Raw genomic sequence first — 25,053 nt, 5'->3', positions numbered from 1 at the left:
CTAAGCAATGCTCATCGCCGTATTGAGACGAAATTGAGACGGCTGTCGTATTGAGACGCGACAGAGCGCAAGCAAGTCAGTTTTTATAAAGCACCATGAATGATACATCCCTAATATCCTACTAAAACATGTAAGCTTCATTGAATGAATATTCAATAAAATAAAGGCTATAATTTTAGAATCAGGTTGGCGAACGTTTAGGGGCTGTACGTGAATCGAATCTTATTTTGAATCGCCGCTTGTTTTCGATTGAATGAAAGTCTAGGAACGCTGACCTGCCTGCCCCGGAAGCTTGTCTGCGTCAATGTAGATCTTTTCTGTTATCTATATTGATGTTGTATTTTTATTTGTTTCTTATTTTTGCAATGAACGTTTTGTATTCTAAATACAACTATCAATGTTTGCCATGTTTCTCTTTCATTCGTAAGCGACATTTTAATTTTGTTTACATGTGTGTGACTGCTACGCTTTTTGTTCATTCCGACAAAGGCCGGACCCATGGTCGCGAAGGGCCCAATATAGTATTTTAGTCAATCATGTGAAATCATGAAGCTAAGGAAAGTATGGGAGGGGAGGTGAACTTTTATTTTATATGAAAATCGCGAAATATTTATACATATTCTTGTTATATATCTAACGCAGAAGTTTTGTTTTGGTTACTCAATTGCAAAAACGGTGTTTTCAGGGAACAAAACGAACATCGAAATCACAAAGTGAACCGCCAGAAGTAAGAGCAAACTAGACCGCGCGACATCAGCAGTTTTGTTGTGAAGCCGACACGGCCGCAAATGATAAGAGATGGGCCGGCGACCGAATGAGGTGTATGCTTGTCCATTTGCTGGTGAGGCCAACACGAGGGCGTCGTTCGTTCAAAATTTCTCGCTCTTTCCGGCAATTCGTTCGGTGCACTTGTCGCGGCGGCAGTTTTCGAGGGGATCAAGAGGCCAGCGCTCTCCGTAATCCCGAGAGGTGACGTCCTCTCTTGGCACAGCTTACATAATGAAGCAGAAAGAGTCATGTGCTGCAACAGCCGCAGCTGCTGCAGCAGCACTAGTCCAGGGGAGCCGATCAGTGGAACAGGTCTGCGTCGTCGTCGCGTCCTCCTCCTCCCCATCACCGAGCGGCACGTCCCTGGGGCTTTCGCCGCCCTTTCCTGATAGGCGCGCGACCAGCCTCGTCCAAGGGCAATCAGAGGCAGTTCCGATGCGTTTGTCTTTCCCTTTTACTCGTGCTCCCGGTGAACGCCGCCTAAGTTGCCTTTCGCGATCGGTCGCGCCTGGACGAGTGCTCCGCTCACTCTGCGTCTCCGCCGTCGCACACAGGGCCCCACGTCGGCCCACAGCCTGACGGCGCACGCAAGCAGCCATGCGGCCCTCCGCGATGCTCGCCGGCCTGTCCCTGCTGGCCATCTGCCTGGCCGGCGTGGCCGCGCAGTCCTCCATGCCCGAGGAGGGCGACACGCGACCTAGCGTGCCAGCCCCGAAGACGACGACGCCCAGAGCCGCGGTCACCAGGGTGCCCACCAAGTCGACTACCAAAGACCCCGGGCCGGACCCACGAAACCCGTTCAAGTACTATGCACGAAGGCAGGAGAAACTCGTCAAGACGCTCATGAAGACCATCACCGAGCACGTGACGCCGCAGTTCTTGGGAGACATCTCGCAGCTCAATCTCACCGGCGACTGCACCTACGGATTATTCAAGATGATCTTCGGCGTCAAGCAGCTCAAGCCGTGGGCCATAAAAAGTGAGTCGCCCGAGATTGTAGCCGCGTATGCGGCGTCTGACCGCATGCATTGGCTAGGCCTTGCGCCCAAGACACGCTGTCCCGAAAGTGGCCTTGTGAGACAGTCGCCGTCTGTGCTGCTTTATTGTCACGTATTCTGTATTTCCGACACTGAACCGATATTCCTGTTGATATTATTTCCACCAATGTTGAGTCGCAAACGAGTGCTCCAGAAAACGCTCGCACAAACTGATAACGCTACAATATCTATCGATTAGAAGTCTACTGGCGTGTCTTACTAGCACAAACAACACTTTTATAGCAGACCAACAAGCACGCGTCAAGTATGAAAGAGCAACGACATGTCATTCTTATACAAACGGCACTCGTACTAAAAAAAAATGATGCTTTTTTTTTAGCACGAGCACATACAATTTGGGCGTAAAACACCGTGCTTTGTAGCTTACTGAAATGTTTCTCTCTCATGACCGACATATCCGAAACATTACAATATTATTTTAATGAATGGGTAGGCCTGCTAGCCGAATTTTCACAGTGTGCCTGTGATTGTTACGCTTCTTTTCACTTTTCACGGCAGGTTAGCTGGGACTAAAGTGAAACGAGCTGATATACAAATGCGGACAAAAATTATATAGCAGTGATACGATCAATAAGCAGATATGAATTCTCGGAAAGTCCCCTATGCTATTTCCTACGTGCTGACAGTCCCACTAGTATAAAACATTAGTGAGAAGAGTACCAGAACTGTACGCAAAACCTACGTTGTTGTTGTGGTGACTTATGCGGATGAAGGGAACGGTCATCCAGGGAAGTGTCTGAAACTCTCGTCTCAGCAAATGCAGAGTAAATAAAAGAAAGCGTCGCTATGTATACGACTATGGATGGTCATGCACAACTAGGTAGGTGCCTTGTAAAGGCTGTCAATGCATTTATTATCAGTCTTAAATATTCAGGTACGATGCACGCAGTTATTGCGTGGATGAGAAAGCAATCACTATTTTAGCCAAGTTCACAATGCATTTGCGAAAATATTGTTCTGCGGTGTGGTTGAATATTTATGTTAAGTTTAGTCATATTTATTTATTTACACCACCACAAAGGCTCCACATGGGGGGGTTCTACATGACGGGTTGGTATAAAGATGGCCCTAATAAAAGTGGGACGTTATGGATGCCTTGAAGTGCGCGCCACTAATATGAACAACCATGCATATCCGAAGATCGTTTTACTGCATAACTGTGCACTTAAAAAATGAATTGAATTTGGAATCTATAATATGTACAATAAAAGATGAGCAACACGTAAAACATATAGCATGACAGCTGCTTGACTGACGTGACATTCTATTATACAAAGGCTGCAAATTAAGGCATACGCAGGCGAAGAGGTAGAACGTGCACCACTACCAACCGTTTTATTAGGCCTTCAAAATTTTCGTATATACTGCAAAGACAACTTCAAAGAATCACAAGACAGCAGAAAAAAAAAACAGAAAGGATGCAGATAATCCTTTCCTGGTTTAATGTCACAAGTTCCAAGAAGGCACTTTCTGCCTGATACAATGTAACAGACGTGTAATTGACACATTTATCTCCATTTTTATCTGAGTGGCTGACCCACCGTGGTTGCTTAGTAGCTATGGTCTTAGGCTGCTATGCACGAGGTCTTAGGATCAAATCCCGGCTATGGCGGCCGCATTTCGATGGGGGCGAAATGCGAAAACACCCCGTGTACTTAGATTTATGTGCTCCTTAACGAATCCCAGGTGATTCAAATTTCCGGAGACCCCACAACGGCGTTCCTGCTAATTTCATCTCCCCACCTAGTTTTCTGCCGTCCTCGACTGCGCTTCCCTTCCTTGGGCACCCATTCTATAACTTTAGCGGTCCACAGCTTATTTACCATACGCAATACATGGTCTGCCCGGCTCAATTTTTTTCTCTTAATGTCGCCTAGAATATCGGCTATTCCCGTTTGCTCTCCGATCCACACCGATATCTCTTTGTCTCTCGAGGTTACGCCTAACATTTTTTATTTGTATAGCTCCTAATGCATCTTCCCGTGCATGGTCATTTGCGCATCGCCAAGTTTCTCATATGTAGAACTTGCCACAGCAAAAAGGTATACGATATACCACACCTACGGCGCAATCAACAAAACATGTGGTGAGGTTCTTAACCTCATTTTAAGTGCTTCAACGCGAATTAAGCGGCGAGAACACAGCGCACACGAAGCTATCAGCACTCGCCGCACTCTGTCCCCGTTGCAAATCGCTTTCAAGGTAAGGCCCGCGCAGCCGCCGCCGGAGTACGTTTGATCACGGTTGATAATGGTTCGACGCGGATGGATAAGGCGCTCAATAGTGATAACGACTTATAATGATCGGAACGTCATCAGCGCACCTAGCGCCACTAGCTGCAGTAGGCTGTTTTTGTCATCAATTCATCTTGAGCCGCTGTCTGCAGCAGTTCGTGTCACCGCAGCGCTGTCGTTTATACTGGACGGATCAAGTTTCATAACATTGATAATGACAGCGGGCTGCATGGAGAGGAACTAGTGGCACAATGCTTACGCATACATAGACAACTCTCAGAGGAGTTTCGGCGTGAATTTTTTTCTATCCCGTGTGCAACAAATGCGCGGGCATAGGCGGGCCAGCTTATTCGGCGCCAAAAACACAACGGGCCGCTTATAGCTCCGGGCAACCTTTTTGGTGTTATGCGAAACCGTATGCATGTAGCACAGCCAGTCTAATGCTCGTCTGCACAGCTTGAGCCTTTCGTTTTCGTGTGCCTTTCACCTCCCGTAGTCGGACCCCGAACACTTGTGAGCCGGGCGTCTCAGACGGAGATTACTGGGAAAAGCAAGAACACGATAGCGAGGGAAATTTTAGAAGCATGCCACATAAAGAAAAAACAAACCGAGATAAATGTCTCAGTGACACGCCTGTTGCCTTGTATCAGTCAGAAAGCGCCTTGTTGGAACTTGTGACATGAAACCAGAAAATGATTATCTGTTTCCTTTCTTTTTTTTTTTCTTTTTTTCCTGCTGTCTTGCAGTTCTGCGCATGTACTTGAGGTTGCGTATATACAGTGCACAGGATAATTTTGAAGGTGTAATAAAGTTGGTAGTGGCGCTCGTCCTGTTTCTTCGCTTGCGTTTGTCTTAATTTGCGCCCTTCGTCTAATAGCTATGTCTCACCAACTAACCCAACAAGAAGTGTTCCTACACCACCGCATAATGTTTAGTCTCAGGAATAGGTCGTTAGTTTTCGTTTCTTGCGAGTAAATAAGGGCGTGAAGCCGCGTGAATATAGTTCTTTTATAATCATACCTTCTACTAGAGTCGCGCTTATAAGGGAGCTCGCTCATCACAGGCGCTGCATTCACCATGCGGAAAGGCGACAACGTATACATACCGAGGCTGATGCGAGCGTCTGGCATACAGCTTCACCGAACCAGTGACGTGCGAGCTCTGTACAGCTAGGCAGATTCAAAATAATGATTTCGAAGAAACCAGCAGAGCCGAGCAAACGGCAAGAAAAGCAAAATGCTCGTGTGAGGGCATTCCCAGTTTTTTCCTCCTTTTCCGATTGCTCGGAATTCCCGTATTGACGGAGAACATCAAGCAACGCAATTAGGTGTACACTTCAACTATAAAGTGAATGTTTTTCAACATGGATACGCGCAGCTATGCACGTTTGCCGTTATCAAGATTACTTAAAAGGTGCCGCACTGACCTTATACGCACAGTTCGCTGTCCTCACGCGTTGGAACGTTATCTGGATATGCACTATCCTCAGCATCTGCATTTAGACACTGTATGCATCGAACTTTTTCTAACCAGTCGCGGGTTAGACTCGCGGCCGCGGCGACCGCATTCCAATAGGAGCGGAACTCAATAAGAGAAACCCAGGGGGTCAAAGATAACGCGGAGCCTTGTAGTGCGGAGTCTCTCATAGCCCCTGCATTCTTTCTGACCTTGAATCCAATCAATCAATCAACCAATCAATCAATCAATCAATTTGTTTGAACAGGCGGAGTATGTGCTCGTTAAATGGCACACACTCTGGACAGGTTTTTTGGCACAACGTTCCTCCATCAATAAAAAAAAAAGAAAAAATGATTTACTTCAAACTCGAGGAGAGAAAATATGAATCTAGGAGAGCTAAAGCAAATAAAAAACCGCGAACAAGACTAAATTACTGTCCTATAGAAAGAATTTATTGACAGGAAAGATAGAGAGGTCGACCTGAACTAGTGCGCTCTAGTCTGCTACTCTGCACTGGGAAAGAGGGCAGGGGTGTGAAAGTAATGGGATGGGTGATGATGATAACAGAAGTGGCGAGTGCCATACATATAAATGAGACAGTTTCCTTGCTAGAGCCACTCGTCGAGCTTAGTATCCTGCAGAAACTTCAGCAACACTTTAGTTGCACGCATTGAAGTTGCAGTGTCAGGCCATGGGCCGAGGATAGCTTTCTCCGACAGTGGTTGCCTGCCAACGCTGGCCTGGAACCTTTCCAACGTCCTTCGCTCCAGCATATATGCTCGGCAATCGCACAGTATGTGCTCCAGTGTTTCAGGCATCTGACAGTGTTCACAATCAGGGCTGTTCGATTGGCTGATGAGGTGTGCGTAGCGACGGGGGAAATTAAGTTTACGGTAAACACTGCGCGTCATAGTGAGGGTCAGCTTCTCTCTTATCTGCGAGATAGGGTGAAAGGAAACTAGAACTGGTTTTTGTGAGAACTGTCGTCATCGTTGCCCTCTGCTTTTTATGCGAAAAGTACCATTACTTTTTTTTTTATGTATACAATATATTTCCGACATATATCTGAGTAAACAGCGTCATCACTGTACTTTTCTTTTTTCCAAGATATGAAACTCGACGCGATGAAGGTGTACGAGAATGGTTAAAACGTAAAGGAACTTCCATTAATATATCTCCAAAAATAAACAAGGTACAGAAAACAGCTTACTAATGGGGTGACATGAAGCAAATGATACGTTTAACAACTTAGGCGATGAGAAATTAATATTCGGTTTTTCACCAATGATGCTGTAGTAAACATACAAAAGCACCAAAAGGTCGTTTGCGAAGCGAACCTTGATCCAACGAGAAAAAAGCGAGTTAACCGAGCGGCCCGATTCTTTATTAGTCATATCATGAGAAGCCAACAAACACTGACACAAGGACAACATAGGGGAAATTACTTGTGCCTAATGAATGAAGTAAAGAAACGACAAATTAATGGAAATCAAAGTGGATGAACAAACAACTTGCCGCAGGTGTGGAACGATCCAACAACCATGATCCAAGCAATTGAACCATAATGAAAAAGTCGTATACTTCGAATATTGTGTGAATCCGAACCTACGGAGTGGCCCTGAGAAAAATCGCTCGCAGAATGCACTTACACTCATCAGAGAAACTAAGTTTCTTCGTAAAATCATATAGAACATAGTTTTCCGACATTTATAGGTGCCGGTGCAGCGAGGCATCAGTTACTCACCAAATAAATGTCGGAAGTCGGAGCGATTCGAGCTTTAAAACATGGGCTCCAATGATGTAATTCTAACATCGGGTCTTCGCTGATGCCTTCATCAAGCCTGCAAAGGCAACAAGCAGGTAAATTTCAGGGATGTATAGCGCATACAAGTATAACGCTTCCTGCGTCGATATATATATATATATATATATATTGTTCATAACGCAATCATTTGCGCGGAGGCTTGAAAGCGACACGCGTGCGCAAAGTATGCCTCCGGCTGTATTTTTATCGCTTTCTGCATCCGACCGAGTTGATCCGCCCTGCACTGCGCCTGCGCGGCGGGCCGCTCGTCCCAAGCTGTCGCAACCAACAAAAAATGCCGTGCGCTGTGTCGAAACTATCCACGCGTGCGCAGCCAAGCAGCGCTCTCGCCTTCTGTCGCGACGACCACAACCAGTTGCCACTTCTTGTGGCGCATGCTTCACTTTGGCGCCGTGAATGAGACTTGTTTGCACACTGTCCTCCCAGTTGAGTTCCTATATATGTATACTGACATCTTGCGATACCGAAAGCTTGTGTCAACTGCGAAGCGAATTCTTTCCAGGAATGACTCCTCGAGCCGCCATTTTTATATACGCAGCATGGTCGTCCGCTTTTATAACAAACACTTCATTAGTAAACAAACTCTCATTGCAACCTAAATTTAGAGTGATGTCCAACAAGCTCACCTTATATTAACATATATCCGTATTATGCGTCGTAAAAGGACATTGTTTTTCCCTAGTAAAAAAAAATTCTGAAGTTATCAGTACTGGCTTGAATACTATACGAGGTGATCATTTTTAAGTTTTCTGGAATATTTAAATATCGCCTGTGGCCTGATAGCCTAATTCTTGTCCCTGAGCTGGATTATTCAAAGAGCCGGACATTATTAGCACGACAAATCAAAAGACATATTCAACTAATTAACGAAAATGCGCTTATTCACTTCTTAACTGTTTTATGGCTCATATTGCAATTTACGAATTGTAGCCGGTGAATTAGCAAGACGTATCCACTTCAAATGAATCTCCAAGATGCACACGGTCGTCCACAAGTGGACAACCGTGTGCAAAATGATCGAGATATGTCAGCGCCTTACATTGCAATTGCTTTAGAGCACAGCTCTTAGGCGCCCGTTCCTGCGCCCAGCGTCGACGTCGGCGTCCCTCGTAACCGAGAAAACGAGCACAGCGAGAAATGGAAAAGTGAACGCGGAGCGCAGCGGGGGATGAAAGACAGCGATAGCGAAGAGAGCGCGAAGCGGAAAACGGAGGAGTGTATGGCGAAAGCGGGAATAGAAAAGTGTAGTGCCGCTAGGTAGTGTCCTAATCCACGCCCCATCGACGGCTTTCTTTGAGTAACAGAAGTGGATTTCAAAGGCGTTGCTTTTACTGGCTGCAGATCTAAGCCAGAAGTATTCCCCAAGCGGGAAACACGTCATGGTTACCATTTCTTAGAAATTACCTACTGTCTTCAGAAAGAGAACACCGCCCGTCTGCTTCCATACCACTTCCACAACCTCGGCAAAGTGCTATGGTCCTAAATGCAGCGGTGTCTCAACGAGTCATTTGTACTGCGCAATACGGCGCACGAAACAGTGGTAAACCAGTACCGAAATCAAAGTGCAACCGGCGGTCCCATGCGAACACACAGGCCATAAAAGTCAAGATAATTAAAACTGATCATGCGTGATTCATGGTATTTAATGTCTCGAAGCAACATATATGGGCTGTGACCGACACCGTAGCGCAGGGCTCCGATCTACTCTCGATCACCTGAGGTTCCCTACAGTTCACGCAAAGCATCTTATACGATCGCTTTTGTATTCCGCCGCCATCGCGGAAGGCGGTCGACGCAGCCAACAATCTAGTGCGCGACCTTTGCTCATCAGAAGGCTCAGAAAAAGAAATTAAAGATAAACGGCCATCAGCAGTGATTGAGAGAGAGAGAGAGAGAGAGAGAGAGTAAACTTTATAGAAAAGAGTGCAGTAATGTAGGCCAGAATGCGGGGCAAGGGCATGAACCTCACCCAAGCCAGAGCAACCGAGGCCCGCAGCTTCGTGCAACTTAGCCTGTACAATGTTTTGGCTTTTGCGGGGAGATGACTTATTTGTTCGTTGGCGTCACTGCGTTTAATTAGCAGCTGAGTTTTCCGAACTGGCTCAGTGTTTTGGATTGGGTGTTGCAGGGATAGCAGACTGAAATGTCGGCACTATAAACGGCGAATGGTTGTGCTATATCTAGTTATATTTCTTTGTCGTTCACGCACTGTACTGAGAAAGAAACGGCGCTGTTTGCTTCTTTATGAAAGACAAGCGATCGCTCCAGACGGCCACTAGAGCTCTATTTCTTCACAGTCAGCTTGTGTCTTTGTACGGGTAAAGCCGAAGTCACATGAGTGAAAAGATCTAAAGTAATTTTTTGTCAATTATGTTTTATTACATTTGTCTAAAAATACAAAATTTAAGGTTGCTTTACGAAGTTACTTATCACCTAGACAAACAACTTCCTTTGAAACCACGAAGCTTCATGGTTTCATCTTAACATCATTGAAGAAACATTCAGGTTTTTCAGAAGTCTCCATTAATTTTTGTCTCACCTCGTGACAACGCAGTCAATGCAATTAGTGCGAAGACAGGAAGAGTGCCAAAGAGCCCGCGGCGCGCACTGAAAGGTAACTTCGCGCTTTGCGCTGAGCTTCCTCTTACGCAATTGAACTGCGTTTACATGGTCTTTGCTATGCCAATGGATCCAACGTGTTTTTTTGCTGTTGTTGTTTTTTGTGACATGCTTATTTCACCGAAAAGCGTTCACATGATCCCAAGAACCGGATGCCGACAGGGCAGAAGAGCTTAGCTGGGCACATTCGAATTCATTCCATGCTGCTTTGGTATACCTTTTACTGGGCAGGCGCTGGCGTTGCCTTGTAAAGGGGCAACGAGCGGATACAAGAACAGCATAAGCAAAAGGGTAAAGAAAAAAGAAACGTCTCACAGATTTTAGATAAATGCCAAAGTGTATGTTCTCCGGTACGCGTCTCATATGAATGTTCACGGGCATGTTTTTTTTATTTATTATTTTTTTAATGCGAGGGCAAATGCCTCAGGGCATACAGGGCTATGGGATGCGGGCGAATAAGGATGATTAAATGAATGAAAAAAGATTTGCGGATCTGCTTCCTGTAGTCAACATCCAAGAGGTTTCGCCGTATGCATATCAAGGTGTCGTTATCTGCTAAACAAAACAAGGCGGCGGAGGCATAGCGTAAACGCACAGTGCGCGCCCTTTGGGTAACGTAAAGGGTAAGGATGCACAAAGCACATACGTTGGTAACATCAAGTGACTGAGCATTAAAAAGAACATCTCGCTACCCTTTTCTCAAGTATGAAGCCTGGCAGGAATGCGAGAACTATTCGGCAGGCCAGATAGAGGAGTTCGATGGAGCGTCACATATTCATTCCGCAGGACGCACCTCCTGCACAGTGGATCCGCATCACCTGCATATGCATGTTATAGATGTCTGCACTCCGTCTCGGATGCATATATATATATATATATATATATATATATATATATATATATATATATATATATATATATAGGCAGATATGGCAAACCCGTGCATCTATGCCTGACAACGACTCCTACTGCATTGAGGCTTCTCATAGCCCGGAGATTTCGGATATTCAGGAAGGATTGGGTTCTTTTGTGCAAAATACACTCCCAGATAACACTCGCACAACACTCACCTGGTATATACGCACAAGTACCCTACAACGCGGCAGTGAGCCCGAAAGCAGCAAATTTCGCCTGCCTTTTTCTCCCCCGGCACACGCACACACACACATAATGCGAGAGAGGGAGAAACCTACGGCGAGTTGTCTTCTTGCCCTCTTTCATTTCAATTCTCCTTGGTATTTCTACATTTCAATTAAAACAACAGCCAAGTTCCTATTTGCATACATGTGTGTTCATGTGGTTGTAATGAACAAAGATCGAGACCCTCGGTTCTCCTTATTTCACATATACACTGGTTAAAAATAAAATTCTAGGGTTTTGTGTGCTGAAACGACGCTCTGATTATGAGGCACGCCGTGGTGGGGGACTCGGGATAAATTTTGACTATACTGTGGTTCCTTAACGTGCACCTAAATCTAAGTTCGCGGAGGTTTTCGCATTTCGCCCCCATCGAAATGCGGACGCCGCGACCGGGTTCGAGCCCGCTACCACGATCTCAGCAGCACAAGGCCATAGCCAATCAGCTATCGCGGTGAGTCATACACACACATACACATGCACAGATACGTACGCACACCGACAAATGGATATCAGGCACAAATACCTGTACCACCTACAGTCGGGTACAACTTTCGAAGGCAGCGGCATTTGCCCCTCAAAGATGCACACGAGCCTCCAGCAATGGGCTCCAGACTTGCGTCACGAGCCGGACGGCCGGTGACCCCGCCGACGGAGAACATAGTAGCCCGTGCTTCGAACTTAGCCGCGTCGCGTCAGCGAGACTATTTCTTTACTCGCAGAGGCAATCGGTTGCCGCGCTTCGGTCATTCAGGCCTCTCCTGCCTTCTTAAGTTGTACCTCACTATAACCGCCAACGCCATATACAACAACAAATTAATGACACGTTAGAAACCGGCTGTCATGTGTGTAGCCAAGTACATTAACATACTGTATGTTGCAACTACAGGGAAGCCAACAGATTCAGAGAGCGACGACTTGGGCCAAAACTTTTTTTCAAAATTAGTGGTTCACTCTCTCACATTCCTGGAAAGACAACGAAAAGTCGTTCATTTGCTGCCGCCAACCGCACGGAAACCAAGGAGGTCGTTGGTGGCCGTTATCTTCAAAGGTTGGAGGCCTAGCACTGGACATATGATGCATAATAACAGATAATTCAGACGGCGTATCTCTCATTTCAGCGCCCTCAACGTGTATATTTTGACGCCTAAAAGTACGCGCACGAGAGCAAGGGGACGTCGACCCGGCCCCAGGGGCTCGGGAGTCAAGACGGGGTGCGTTGTCGTGTTGTGCGTTGTGGAGTCCGCTCCTCACCGGCTCACGTTTGTTCAAAACAGGTTGACCAGTCTGGTTTCAAGCAACGCTGCGGCTTTAGTGTGTTATTAGAGGGCACGTCCAGTCTTTCCACCTCTGGAGAATTGGAGTTATGTGCAGAATGCAAACAAAAATAAAATTAAAGCGCATTCATCCGCGTTTGCTACCTGCTGCGCGAGTTGTGCACGAACTGACGAAAGACCACAAGTAAGATGAAACCATCCGCCCAGTTCCCGCGGTGCGCACAGGTCTTCCGGTTGGTCAAGCAGGGCTATGTGCTTCAAAAGTCAAGTTCCCCGCACATCTGCAAGCAGAGTACAGAGGCCGCGTACGAGCAGGCTTACACGCAAATACAGGGATTCGCAGTATACGGGGCTCGGCGATTCTCAAGTCTATGGCAAAAGTCTGAGACGAAACAACGATTCTACATTCTGAGGCGGCAAACTATGAAAGAATAGGCTAGCCAGGGTATCAGGGGAGCAAGAAGGAAAAGAAGCCAGTAAATATTGGTTTTAAAATAGTCAAAATGGGGTGCACTTACGGCTCAGGTGGATCTTTTTTTTTTTATTTGTTTAGGTCGGTCTAAGGCAAGAACGAAATTATCTGAAGCCCTCCTATGACTCCTAAGTAATTTACTCTCAGATTTAGTGTACGCGTTATTTTATATTTTATCGAAGGTTACGATCATTTATAGCTTAAACACTGCGATATTATTGCTTGCCATCCCGCTAGTCGATCCACCATATTTCCTCGTAGAAGCAGCCGCTGCCTCCACGATGTTTTTTTTCTTTCTTCTCTCTCTCTCTCTTTACCTATGAGTCAGCAACCTATAGCGTAAAGCTCTCCCCTCCATTTCTGCTTGAAAACATGCCTTGTTTTCAGCTGGTGAAAGACTTCCACGGGTGAACATTAACGATGTATGGCGTGTTCCGCATACAAAAGAGTCGATCGAGCGTTCGTCTTTCCACCAAATGTGCATTCTCGACAGTCGGCAAGTGGAGGAGATATACGACTCCCACCGGGTCCACTGCAACCGAAGCTCGAACTTGAGATGACGTGATCCGGCACTCTTGCCGCGCACTTGCCAACGCGAATACCGGAGGCGGCAACGTACTAATGGTTCCTGATATTTTGACGACGGCTGTACTGCAAATGGTAGCCACGAAAATTGTCTGAAGGAAAACGCGCACTCGCTGCCTTTTCTGCAACAGATTACCACTATACTCGGGGGTATCATTACGCGTTGTCGAATCGGGAAACAAATGAGCAAAACAGCTTCCAGTGGTCTATTGTTACGTATATTCGTAATCGAACATGCCGCGGTTCTATTACGATGCTACAGATCGATTACAAACTCATTTTGTTTCCTTATTAGGCGAAGCCGCCGTAAGCACGGAGAAATGTCTGCCGTTAAGTTTATTTTGCTATGATTCGACTTGGATGTTTCACTGTACAGGCGTATGATAAGCAACAAGTTCGCGACTCAAGTAGCGCATGCGTTATGGCACCGACAATGTGCGAAGCGAGAAGGGAACGATGTGATGGAGGCGGCCAGAAACAATGTTGTCGACATACGATGTCGAAAAGCCGCATGGAAAAGTAATTCGATTATATTGCTGCTGTTGTGAATGTTGTCAGTGCTACTTCTTCGGGAAACGCCGTATGTAAGGTGGAGTGTGTATAGTATGCGCTCCGTGCTGGAGGCAACAAAGCAAAGCAAGCCTTCGACTATCCGTATCACCATTTGCATATTCAGCGTACATTCATTCCTTGTGCACCTGTAAGTCGGCAAAGGTCGTCATTGTTTTCTTTTTGAGTCGATTTGATAAGTGATCAAGCAAGAGCGACATGTAACATAGCAGGAGAAGAAATTACGAAAGTTGTTCGCTCAGAAAACGAGTTCATGATTTTGAGGCACCCGTTAAGTGGTAATTCACGTTAGTCAGGCTGTCGGTCAGATATCGCGCGTATGCGTAGCAAACAGCGATCGCTTTCACAAACATGTTTCGTTGTTGAGAAATATTTGCAATTGGCCGGCCGCCTTCGCTAATAAGTTCGCTATCACCAGTGACGGGGAGCTTACGAAGCGTTATGGGTTACAAGCGGCTTTGTGAGTACGGGTTCTTGGGTTTAGGCTGGAGGAGTTCGCAAGAAGAAGCGCTGGCCAATCATGATAGCGAAATTAGCGAAGGCGGCCGGCTGACGAACGACAACCTTTTGTGGATTCGGCCTCTGGTCGCGTCATACGGTAAAGGTTGCTCTCTTGACGTCACACCATATAAGAGAGAGCGAGGGCGCATCGCATTGAACTAAGCTCTGAGGTTGATATGACTGCGAAGTTTGTGACATCTTCGATCATTGAGCTCTTATCTCAGTTACTCCCATTTCGTTAGGGCGAAAATACTAATAATCAGGCCGCAACCTCCTTTGAGGAAGCTTCAGATACCAGAACGCTGAAATCTAAGCAAGAAAGAAAAGAGAAATATAATCACCCCTTGCAGCTTCGAGCTCTGTGTCACCGCTGTAAGGTTGCAAATCAAGCGGATGTTCCTTCGCCCGCGGCATACCTCACGTGTCGCTGGCGGCGGAAGACGGCACGTGGCCGCCCTCCGTGCGACCCTGAGGAGAGAAGTGGTGCTGCGACGAATGGCGCAGAGCCAAAGACAGAGGTCACTTCGCCGAACACAAGCGATCATCGCCGGGAGCATTCCAATGGCGCTCTTACAGGGACGGTCATCCCGTGGTTCGCGTGCTAATGCTACCGAGCGGTTGAGTATATAGCGGCACGCGCTGAGGTCAAGCGACTGTATAACGACACGTGGACAGCGTCTCCCGCGCTCAATTGGCTCCGGGGAAGAGTGATCATTACGTTCGATCTATACGACGGTATTCGCGCACAGGCGCCGCGCAAGTGAACGGCGACGCACACATTAGAAATAAATCGGAGAAAACGCTTGATGAACGTACTTCCCGCCGAATAGGCGTAGAGAGAGAAAAGGATAGTGAGGTGGACAAAAAGCTGAATCCGTATTAAAAAAAGAAAAGATCATCTAACCATAGAACTGTTCGCCAGAGAAAATTCAAACCAGTATTAATGCTGGACATATTATTAGCGAAAGCGGCCAGCCTTAGTAAAAAAGTACTTACGACCGAAAATCATTGTGAATTCGGCACCTGGGCCCGTGTTCACAAAACCCTCTTACGCTAGAATTGTTCCTAAGAGAAAATTCAAGCCAATAGTGATGTTGAACATAATTATTAGGAAAGGCGACTGGATAATGGCAAAGATCACTTACGAAACGAAGCGCTTTGCGAATTCAGCCCCTGTTTCTTTGCTTATGGCAGTTTATTGCCTTTTGCGATTTCTCATGAAGAGCAAAGCAAACGCGACCATTATTTCATGTTCCTTGAGTGGCTTAATCTACAACACGGTATCAAGCGTACAGCGCACTACTTTTGCTGCAGCACCTACCAACATCCCTACCAGGAAGCATGCACGCTTTGGGTCGTGACGTTGAGCAAAAAGAGCGAGAGCCTGATTTCGAAGCACGCTGGCGATGCTTAGTGCGTCTTTATTGTGTCTGCTTTCTTTACGGTAATAGCATAATTGTCCTGTTAATTTTCTTGTATATATGCACAGAGTCGTCGTCGTCGTATGTCGCAACATCGTTTCACAGGTTTTCTGCAAATAAAACAGCGGTGTTTCCGCAGGTACTGACACGGCATGGCGTCTGTTTACACTATAGCATATACTGCACTGTAAATCCTAGAGGCACCACTATTGTTGAGCAGTGTTGCCTTAGACTCAATCAAAATTTATTCGCCACGGGGACGCTAAAGCATATGCTTAAAGTTTGTTTGCGTGGCACACGCGATTTACGACCTAGACGCAGAGTAAAAACCACGTGCCGATAAAGGCAAGCGGCATGACCTATTCCGTCGCGTGTCGCTACACATGTCCCTGGAGAGAGAGAGAAAGCAAGGGTAGGAAAGGCAGGGAGGTCAACCAGAACAGCATCCGGTTTGCTACCCTACACTGGGGGTGGGGGAAAGGGGAATAGAAAGAGGAAGAAAGGGAGAGAGTAAGTACTGAGTACGTGTGGGAGGGACAGCGTACACAATGACACTATAAGCGGTCTCTTAAGCCCGTGCACTTTAAGTACCGCACTAGTGCACGAATCGCTTTTCGAGCCAGTGACGGTTGTGGCCACGGTCCGAGTATCTTTGACTCGGTGAACGGTCTCGAGTCTAGTCTGCGTAAAGTTGCCCGCAGGAGAGGCGTTGGACATCGTAGCGAGGGCAGGTACACAATAGGTGCTCGATGGTCTCCTCGCACCCACAGGAGTCGCACATCGGGCTCTCGGCCATTTCCATACGGTAGGAGTATGCGTTCGTGAACGCCACTCCCAACCACAAGCGACACAACAAGGTTGCTTCCATGTCCCTGGAGAGTGTTGCAATTCCGCACAACGCCCGGTTGCACATGTTCCGGAGGGGACTCGACATCAATGAATAAGAGTTTCTCGGCTGTCGCTGTATGTGTCCTATGAGGCATATGCCGCAGGCCGCATATAGGCCCGTATACACAAACCTGTTCTTACGCAGAGCAGTCGGAGCAAATACCAGCCAATGATGCTGTCGGACATGTCATTAGCGAGGGTGACAAGCCAATGGCAAACAGCGATTAGGAAAGAAAAGCATTGTGAATTTGGCCACGGGTTATTCCTTTTTCTAAAGCATAGTTGACAATGGGAGAGTCCGCTTTTTTGTATCGTGTCCAGTTCTTAAAGGCACCCTTTCACGCAAGATTTCGAAATGCGTTTTTTACTAAAAGTGGGTCTTCAACTTTGGCGAAGCGCTGTGTCCTCGCGGTAATGAGATGAAGCTGCGACCAAATTTACAAAGTCTTCCGTTCGTAATCGCTCTTAGGCATTAGCTGGCCACCTTCGCTGATATGTGTCAGTATGGCTGGAATTTGCTCTTGAGAACAATCATGGCTTAACATTTTTTTGTGAATACAGGCCCGTATCTATAAAAAGCCATTACGCTATATTTATTTGTAAGAGCAAACTCAAGGCAAACCCGGTGCACCAGGTTGCACCAGGTTTGCTTTGAACCATGTTTGCCGATGTGCACCAGCATGCTCGGCATATTAGAAGGCAGCCGGCAAACGGCAAGGAGCATTGTGAATTCGGCCTCTGACTTCTTCACCTAGAGCACTTGTTCTCCCGATGAGATAACAAGAAACTCAATTTTGTTTCATTTATTTCTTTTTTATTGTTATTATTCTGCTCACCTTCTTCTCCTAGGATCTTGCGTTCCCGTCGCCCCGTTGCCCTATTCCCTGCAGCACGCAAGCGAGTATACGCCTGCTAAACGCGCTTTCTTTTGGATCAAGTCAAAGTCAGAGTGCGCTCGGGTGCTGTTATTTATGGCGTCTTTCACAAACCAACGTGCGTCATTAAGATATCCAGTAGCCGACGCGGGTGCAGTGTCATTTCCGAGGAGGATATAAAAAAATTTGCTGGAGCGGAGGGGAAGCCAGCGCCAGAATACAAGTGAAGCCAGCGCCGCGATATTGTGGCAGGCAGAAAGCTCGGCGGCCACCGGATTGTGTGCAGCGACTGCAGAGCGCGGTGATCTTTCCTGAGCAAAGGTGCCTCTGCAGCACCTTCGCATGGGTGCAGCCCGTTTGCAGCGAGCATGGTTCAATCCTGCGTGTTGGATTGAACCGTGCTCGCCACCCCAGAATTTATATTGGCCCACCCCGAATTTCAATTTGGCCCATCCCCAAATTGAAGTAGACCCACTAACAATTTCAAGCTGGCCCAACCCCAAATTTTAAGTTGGCCTACATCCAAATTTCAAGTTGGTCCACACCCAAAAAATTTCAAGTTGGGCCACTCCTGGCCACCCCCTAATTTCAGTTTAGTAGTTAATGGTGATCATTTGCGGGAAAAAAAAATACGGCGGCGAACGCGCACGATATTGTACGCGGCCGGTTTCCTACCCGCCACAAGTTGGCCGCCGGCGGCTTCACTGCCCTCTATGGGTAGGTATAGGCAGCTTCCAGTCCAGCAATCTTTTTATATCCTCCTAGGTCAATTCTCAAGCGCCATAGTTGTTGAGGCTGCTCTGAGCATGCGCAGCGACACTCAACCGGAGCCTGCTCATAAACAGTGTCGACGAATAGACAATCTACACTCCTTTGATTTGGTGGAGCGGGCCATCGAGACGTCCTTGTCCCCTTCTATATCGCGTGCCAGAAAACTTGGTGCAAACAACTTTGCTGGACAGGGTACAAATTCATTCGTTCTTTTCCTCAAGCCTTCAGCCAAATGCCAACGCGGCAAGTGTTTTGCGAATCCTCCAAAGAATTTAGATTAGACGGCGAAAGCATTCGCAGGTTTTTGTTCACGTGGTTGCACGATGCGTGGTAAAATGGCGAGCCAGGCTTTTAGGGGTGTTTCTATGCTACAATATACACACTAACACCATAATGTGGACTTTGTGCAACTTGCAACACGGTTCCTTCTTTTTAAGGGCGTAAGCGCTTATTTGCAAGCCCTCCTCGTGTTTTGAGTTCCGTTGTAATACCCATGGTGTTGCGACAACTTAGGTGCTACACGATTATAATGAAACCTTTCAATTTCACGCGGTCTTCAACAGGCATGTGTGCTTTCGAGGTGTACACCTAACAATCGAGTATACTTATACAGGTATTGTGTCGTGATTTATCGCTTGATTACGAAGAACAGACATGCACTCACGTACACCACTTTGTGGGTCGAAATGCCGTGCTATATAAGCCGGCTTTCGGTAGCTGTCAACGCAGCGCGAGCGGTGCATGCACGAGGATATTTTTGATCCTAGGTTGTGTAGCGTTGACGCTAAGCGGGCGAGGCATGTGCTGGCCTCACTTGAAGAAAGACGCTGGCAAAAGGATGTGCTTGACCTTGCGTAACAGAAAACATGCACGGTGGACTTGGTGTGAAGTTAGGTCATTGTTTTCTGCCATCCCCTTGCACAACTGTTTTTCACAGTGAAGCTAGCAAAGATGATCGCACCTCACTGGGCGCCATGAGTGCCGAGGAAAGACCTCTAATTTTGCAATGCCGTTTTGGCGAGTTCACGTGGCGTCATTGCTATCCACCAAAACGGCATGGTTGCGAGAAAAAAAAAGGATGAATAATGGAATTTGTTTAGCTGTTCTGCATAACCGGCTACATATACAGTGAATAATTCATGAGAACGTTGAAGTTAGGCGAGTGTTGCGATTGACTAATTTTTGCAAGCGCTTCTATATGCCTTCCTATACAAAGTTTTGTCGACCAGGATAAGACGCTTCTAGAGACTACAAGCGTCAGAAGCAAAGTACAAGGCTCTGCACAAAGCAGACGACTGCAGATGCTGTCTGCCCAGTCGAGAATGTTGCACTTCTGTCGGCGAGACATGTTTATCGAATAAAAAATTGTGCAGCAACCGTCGACGATGATTGTCAATGTCAGTGAATAGCCTAACACTTCTATAAAGTTATTCGCCTTATTGAAGGTATGATGCGCTTGTAGGTGTATATGATGCTCTTGAAGGCTGTATTTAACTATTCTTTTCATTTTTCCACATTAATCTATCTCCTCTACTGTCGGCAAGCCAACGCTAACTAAATAACAAATATCTTGGCATCTTCGCGAAAGCTGAGACGCATGATGTACGACGTTTAGCGTTATTTGCCGTGCCCCGTAATGTCTGCCAAAAATTGTTCCAGCTGGCGTAATTTCTGCGTTACAATGTGTTACATGAAACGAGAAAGGCCATCATTTCGTCATGTCCTTAACGTACGTAATGCACAGGAAGGAGTCGACCTCACTTGCCCCAGGAATGACGTGACAGAAAGCATAGCTTGGCGGGAAGCGTGCTTGCGCTACAGAGCAGACTTTGCTCCCAGTCAATCATTGCAGTCTATACTGCAATAACTGCTGTAAAGAGCGAGGCAAGATTACAGAAAACAAAATAACACGACTAATACGGTGTGATGTGTGCTTTCCGAGTTGATGCGCGCGTATAACTTCACTACAAAGCGTACTATAAGGCGAAGCCGAACCTATAGTGGTCAAGCGGCTACGACGGCGTAGGGCTGCTGAGTGCAGGTAGCGGGTGCAGCTAGAGGGCCACCGCATTCCGATGATGACGGAATCGAAGAAAAATCCCCCGCGTTCCAAGATATCTCTGAATCTCATGTGACCGAAATTAATTCGATGTATTTCACTACGGCGCGCCTCTAGCTCAGGTGTAGCTTTGGGATGTTTAAACACCATCGATCAAATCAACTGTGCGGCCTTGAAGGGGAGCGTCACCGAAGGGCGGGCTTCATTCAGTATTTTTCTTGTCCTCTCTTTCTCGAAAGGTTCTGTTTTTTCTTCCTTTAGGAGAACGAAACTCACATTGTAAGCGAGCGTCGAATACAGACACGCTCACTCCTAACGCGATCGAAGGAGTCACGAACGCGACGGGACGGCAGAACATGTCGAGAGCCGCGCGCGCGAGATATCCATCAATCTGGCCAAGGTAGAGCCGAACCAGTTCAGCGGCTCCCGAAAGCACGCTCTGGCGGTTTGCTCACGGAAGGGTACAGTTGGCGGTGGAGTGCTCAGGCGCGATTCGGCGGCCAAGTGTCCCGGTTGGTGCGACAGCCGGCGTCGCTCAGCCTGGCTCAGCCCGTTTCGCGCGGCCACTCTCGAAGCGCTGCCAGTGGCCGCGTGGCCGACGGCAAGGTTCGTATTAATGCCGTAACGTGATAGTAGCTTGTATAGCATGTCGCGTCAGCATGCCTGTTGGTAGCAGGAAGCCATTCTCGCGACGGCTACGTACAACGCATCCCTTACGACCGCGGTCTCAACGCAAATTGGGAACAGGACGCAAGTTCACCACGCACCCTGATTGTGAAACGCCACAAACCACAGCACACAGAATGGATTGCGATCGCTTTTTATGACGCTTTTAGTGAGATTGGAGCGATGTGTAAATCTGGGCCCTTAATTCTCTATGAGCCCAGATTTTTCCTAGCTTTCCTATGCGTAAATGCCATCCGCCACTGGCTGTTGCCTTGGCGACCGTCTCGTCATCACGCCGATTGCTGTCATAAGTGGCGGGCGCCTGAACACTGGCCAGTGACAGTGAGGGAACGCCCTCACGTGCGACAAATTTTGCGAATACGTATACTCTAAGAAAAACTTGTCCCTTTGAGGGCTTACCTTGTCTCCCAACGACAATCATCATCTACGATTGCGAGCCTCACCTATCTTAACAATGTGCTCCCGGTACTTTCAGGTCATGAACAGCATGCGCGTGCCAGTGTGACAAAGAGCTCCTGACACGAAAGTAGTGAACGCAGAGTGATAAATAATGTAAGTGTACGAAAGACTGATTGATACAACTATATGCAAGTATAGCGTTGGCATGCAAGCGTGCATGCCAACGCTTGCTAGCCGTATGAAGATGGCCTCGTTAAAAATATCATGAGTTTTAACAGCGCCCGAAATTGTTGTAGGTTATGAGAGACGCCGTATAGTGGAGGGCCCCGGATTGATTTTGAACATCTCTCTTTAAGCTGCTCCACCGTTTTTGCGTTCCGCCCCCATCGGAATGTGCTGCTGCGGCCGGGAATCGATCCCGCGACCTCGCCCTTCTTTCTTCTTTACTATTTTCTTATAAACACAGGAAAAGCCGACTACCTCAACCCCCCGGCCGTCACTCAAATATAGAACCAATCAACGTTTGGTGACGCACCGTTGCTAACAACGTACGAGATACTCAAGCGGAACAATTACCGGGCAAGCATGCCAGGCATGCTTGGCCGAATTCACCTGCTGCAGCATCACCAACACCAGTACCGCCACAAAAAAAAAAAGAAAAAAAAACTGGCACAGAAAGGCATTAAGCAACTATCAGCCGATGTTAATCTTATCTATGTGTTCTAAGCGATCTGAAAAATTTATTCACGCGAGCTGTCCGCTTATCTGCGACGGCTATTTCCTGTTAACCGATTGCTAGCATGGTTTTAAGAAAGCACGATCGACCGAGACAACTCTTTTGCCCCAAAACAATATTTTATCTTCTTAAAAGGCAGCGTTTCACCTTGGAAATATACATGAACGCCTTCAGAGCCTTCCATTTAATCTAGCATAGTATCCTGCTGGAAAATAAATATCCTTATGGTGTAAGAGGACGCGCTCTTGATCAGATTGTATCTTTCTCAGAGCAGCGAGGGGGGGGGGGGGGGGGCTCACTGCAGGCGAACCTAGCCTTGCAGAAGTTGCCGGCAATAGTTCTGCCTGAACGCCACCGACAAAACGCGATACGGTCTGAAACACTTCACAGTCCAGCCAACACCAGGTATCAAAAACAAGTTGGCACGGAGCCCAATACGTTACGCGTTTTCCAAACTATGACAACCCACACGCCTTACCATTGACGTCCCAACCTTGTGGATATTTAGGAGGAGCCGAAACACCTTCCTCCTAAATAGACAATGTCCCCGCGGGAACAAAATAACATTTGCATTTGAGTGTCCTGCAATCTTGCGCTTCAGTCTATCTAACAATATTTCACATTCCGCTTCAAGGTCAGGACACTTTAGAGCGTAATGTTAATTGTCACCCAGAGCTTGACATTGCACACACTACGACGATGGACGAAGTCAGCGTAATGAATCTTTTAAAAAATGAGAAGTGCTCACACCGTTCACAAATTATAGGCGCACGTGCGTCACCTAATGTTATCTTCTAGAGCAAATAGAAAACCTTACACATAAACTGTCTCATGATTTTAAATTGAATGTTTTAGGTATGGCCTTGTGAACCTTCTTGTTTACGTTCTTTTGGACTCTTTGTTTCTTGCCCTATTGGTTGGTTATGTTGTGAACTTGTCAGGAATGCAAATACCACAAAGAGGTTCTGCATTTTCTTGATTTATAATATTAATATCTTTCTTTTTCTGCATTCACTGGGTGAAATCTGCCCATGTATGGATGCATGCTCTTGGCGTTCTTGCTTACATAACTTTACCCATGTATCCGGCCACTCATGCTTTCCGAGAGCTTTAATACCGGAGCTAGGGCCTTGTCAAGTATATCGCTCTTCGCAGCTTCTTGCACAGGCGCCTTTTTTTTTTTTCATTTAAATGAGAACGATCGAGCGATTTATTTATTCGATTGAAAAAAAAAATATCACCGACGATTACGATACTCCGTAGTGCGAAATTTGAGCGCAGCTCCTTAGGTGTTTTGATTTTGCGATATATGAGGCAAATAATTTGAGAGGGACATGTAAAAGCATGGACACTGACACAGCACTCTTTATTTTCCGTCGTCATCCAGAGAGGCCGTCGTCATCCAGAAAGATTTTATTTAACGTTTCAAATCAAGTCGAACCTTTCGGTATTCGATAACGCTAAAATATGCTGCGCATTTTGTAACCGCAGTAACTTCATTGGATTCGATAACACTACCCTCTGAAGAAACTGAGATGGACATTACTTTTACATACAGATGTTCCTTTCTTTCCTCTGCGTGCTATAGGAATAGCCCATTAAGAAATACGATCCATTGCAAATATGTTGCCTTATATACGAAGACTGACCAACGGGAAGAAGTCATCGAAAGTGTCTTTTTTTAGAAAGGCGAAGGTTCCCGTTAGTGGAACTGTTTAAAACTTTCTTTTCTTTTTTTCTATCTGGTTTTTTTATCACCGCAACGGAATATTAACGGAACATTGACATATACTTTTTTTTATTTAGTTCTCGCCGAGCGCCCCTGTGTACGTTTAAAGCTTGTGCAATCGCTGAGCTTCACGTGGCAGGTCAAAGCGCATTCGAGCAGTATGTTGCGACTTCGAAAAGCACTTCATGCATCTCAAAAATCTCTGAGCTTTCGGCAAGCTTCGCTTGAGCATTTGGCAATGACACGGCATACGCAGGTCCATATATGCCGCCTAACATGTAAACAAAAAAACATGCGTAGTAAGTTCCTTACGCATTGAGCACGAGCAAGAAGAATTCATCCGTTGCTGGTGAATTTCTGATCGCGTTTATGGATAGCTTCTCGCGTTTACGATGCCCGTACTAAAATGGACTAATAAAACCGCTGTGAGAAAATACAAATCAGCGATAAACCCGGAATATTGTGCTTTATATAACGAGTATATAGTGAACATCGTTTTAGTAACTCTGGATAAAGTAAATATCTCGTTATAATAAACAAAGGCGCTGGTTCCGATTAAGTTCTATTTCTATGACAATAAAAGAAAAAATAAACAATGTGGTACGCCGCGATATATCAGCGGAATGCCTTATAATAAACTCAATAAACACCGGTGGCCTGAGCGTTCCACTTTACCTCCAAAGCACAGCCCATGAGCGATCACAGGGCTGAAGTATCAGCTGTACGCTACCGATTCCCCACTAATTTTGCGGCTAATTGCTGGCGAATGGGTACATAAGCTACCATCAACGTCTTGTTCTCGATTTTCATAGTTCGCATTATTTTCGTTACCGTTCAAACGCTGGCATGGATGAACATATGCTAGAAGCTTGACATAGCGGTTTTTATGCTTCCGCCATAGACTATTTTGCCGTCTGTTGATGGGCTAATAAACAGTCTTGTGAGTCTTCAGGGCAATTCGTTTGAAACAAACCACTTTAAAGC

At 46.5% G+C, this 25,053-nt stretch overlaps 1 protein-coding gene across 1 annotated transcript in view; it reads left to right on the top strand.

Moving 5' to 3' along the window:
- Positions 1 to 1,218: 1,218 nt before the first annotated feature.
- The window catches only part of LOC126548238 (nose resistant to fluoxetine protein 6-like), a 108,751-nt gene continuing 84,916 nt past the window's right edge, over positions 1,219 to 25,053 (top strand). The window contains exon 1 of the mRNA XM_050196389.3: positions 1,219 to 1,747. Coding sequence (XP_050052346.1) covers positions 1,366 to 1,747 — 382 coding nt within the window. The 5' untranslated portion in view covers positions 1,219 to 1,365. The remainder of the gene's footprint in view (positions 1,748 to 25,053) is intronic.

This window comes from Dermacentor andersoni, chromosome 1, assembly GCF_023375885.2.
Source record: "Dermacentor andersoni chromosome 1, qqDerAnde1_hic_scaffold, whole genome shotgun sequence".
Lineage (NCBI taxonomy): Eukaryota > Metazoa > Arthropoda > Arachnida > Ixodida > Ixodidae > Dermacentor > Dermacentor andersoni.
This window is presented reverse-complemented; position numbering and strand designations above follow the sequence as displayed.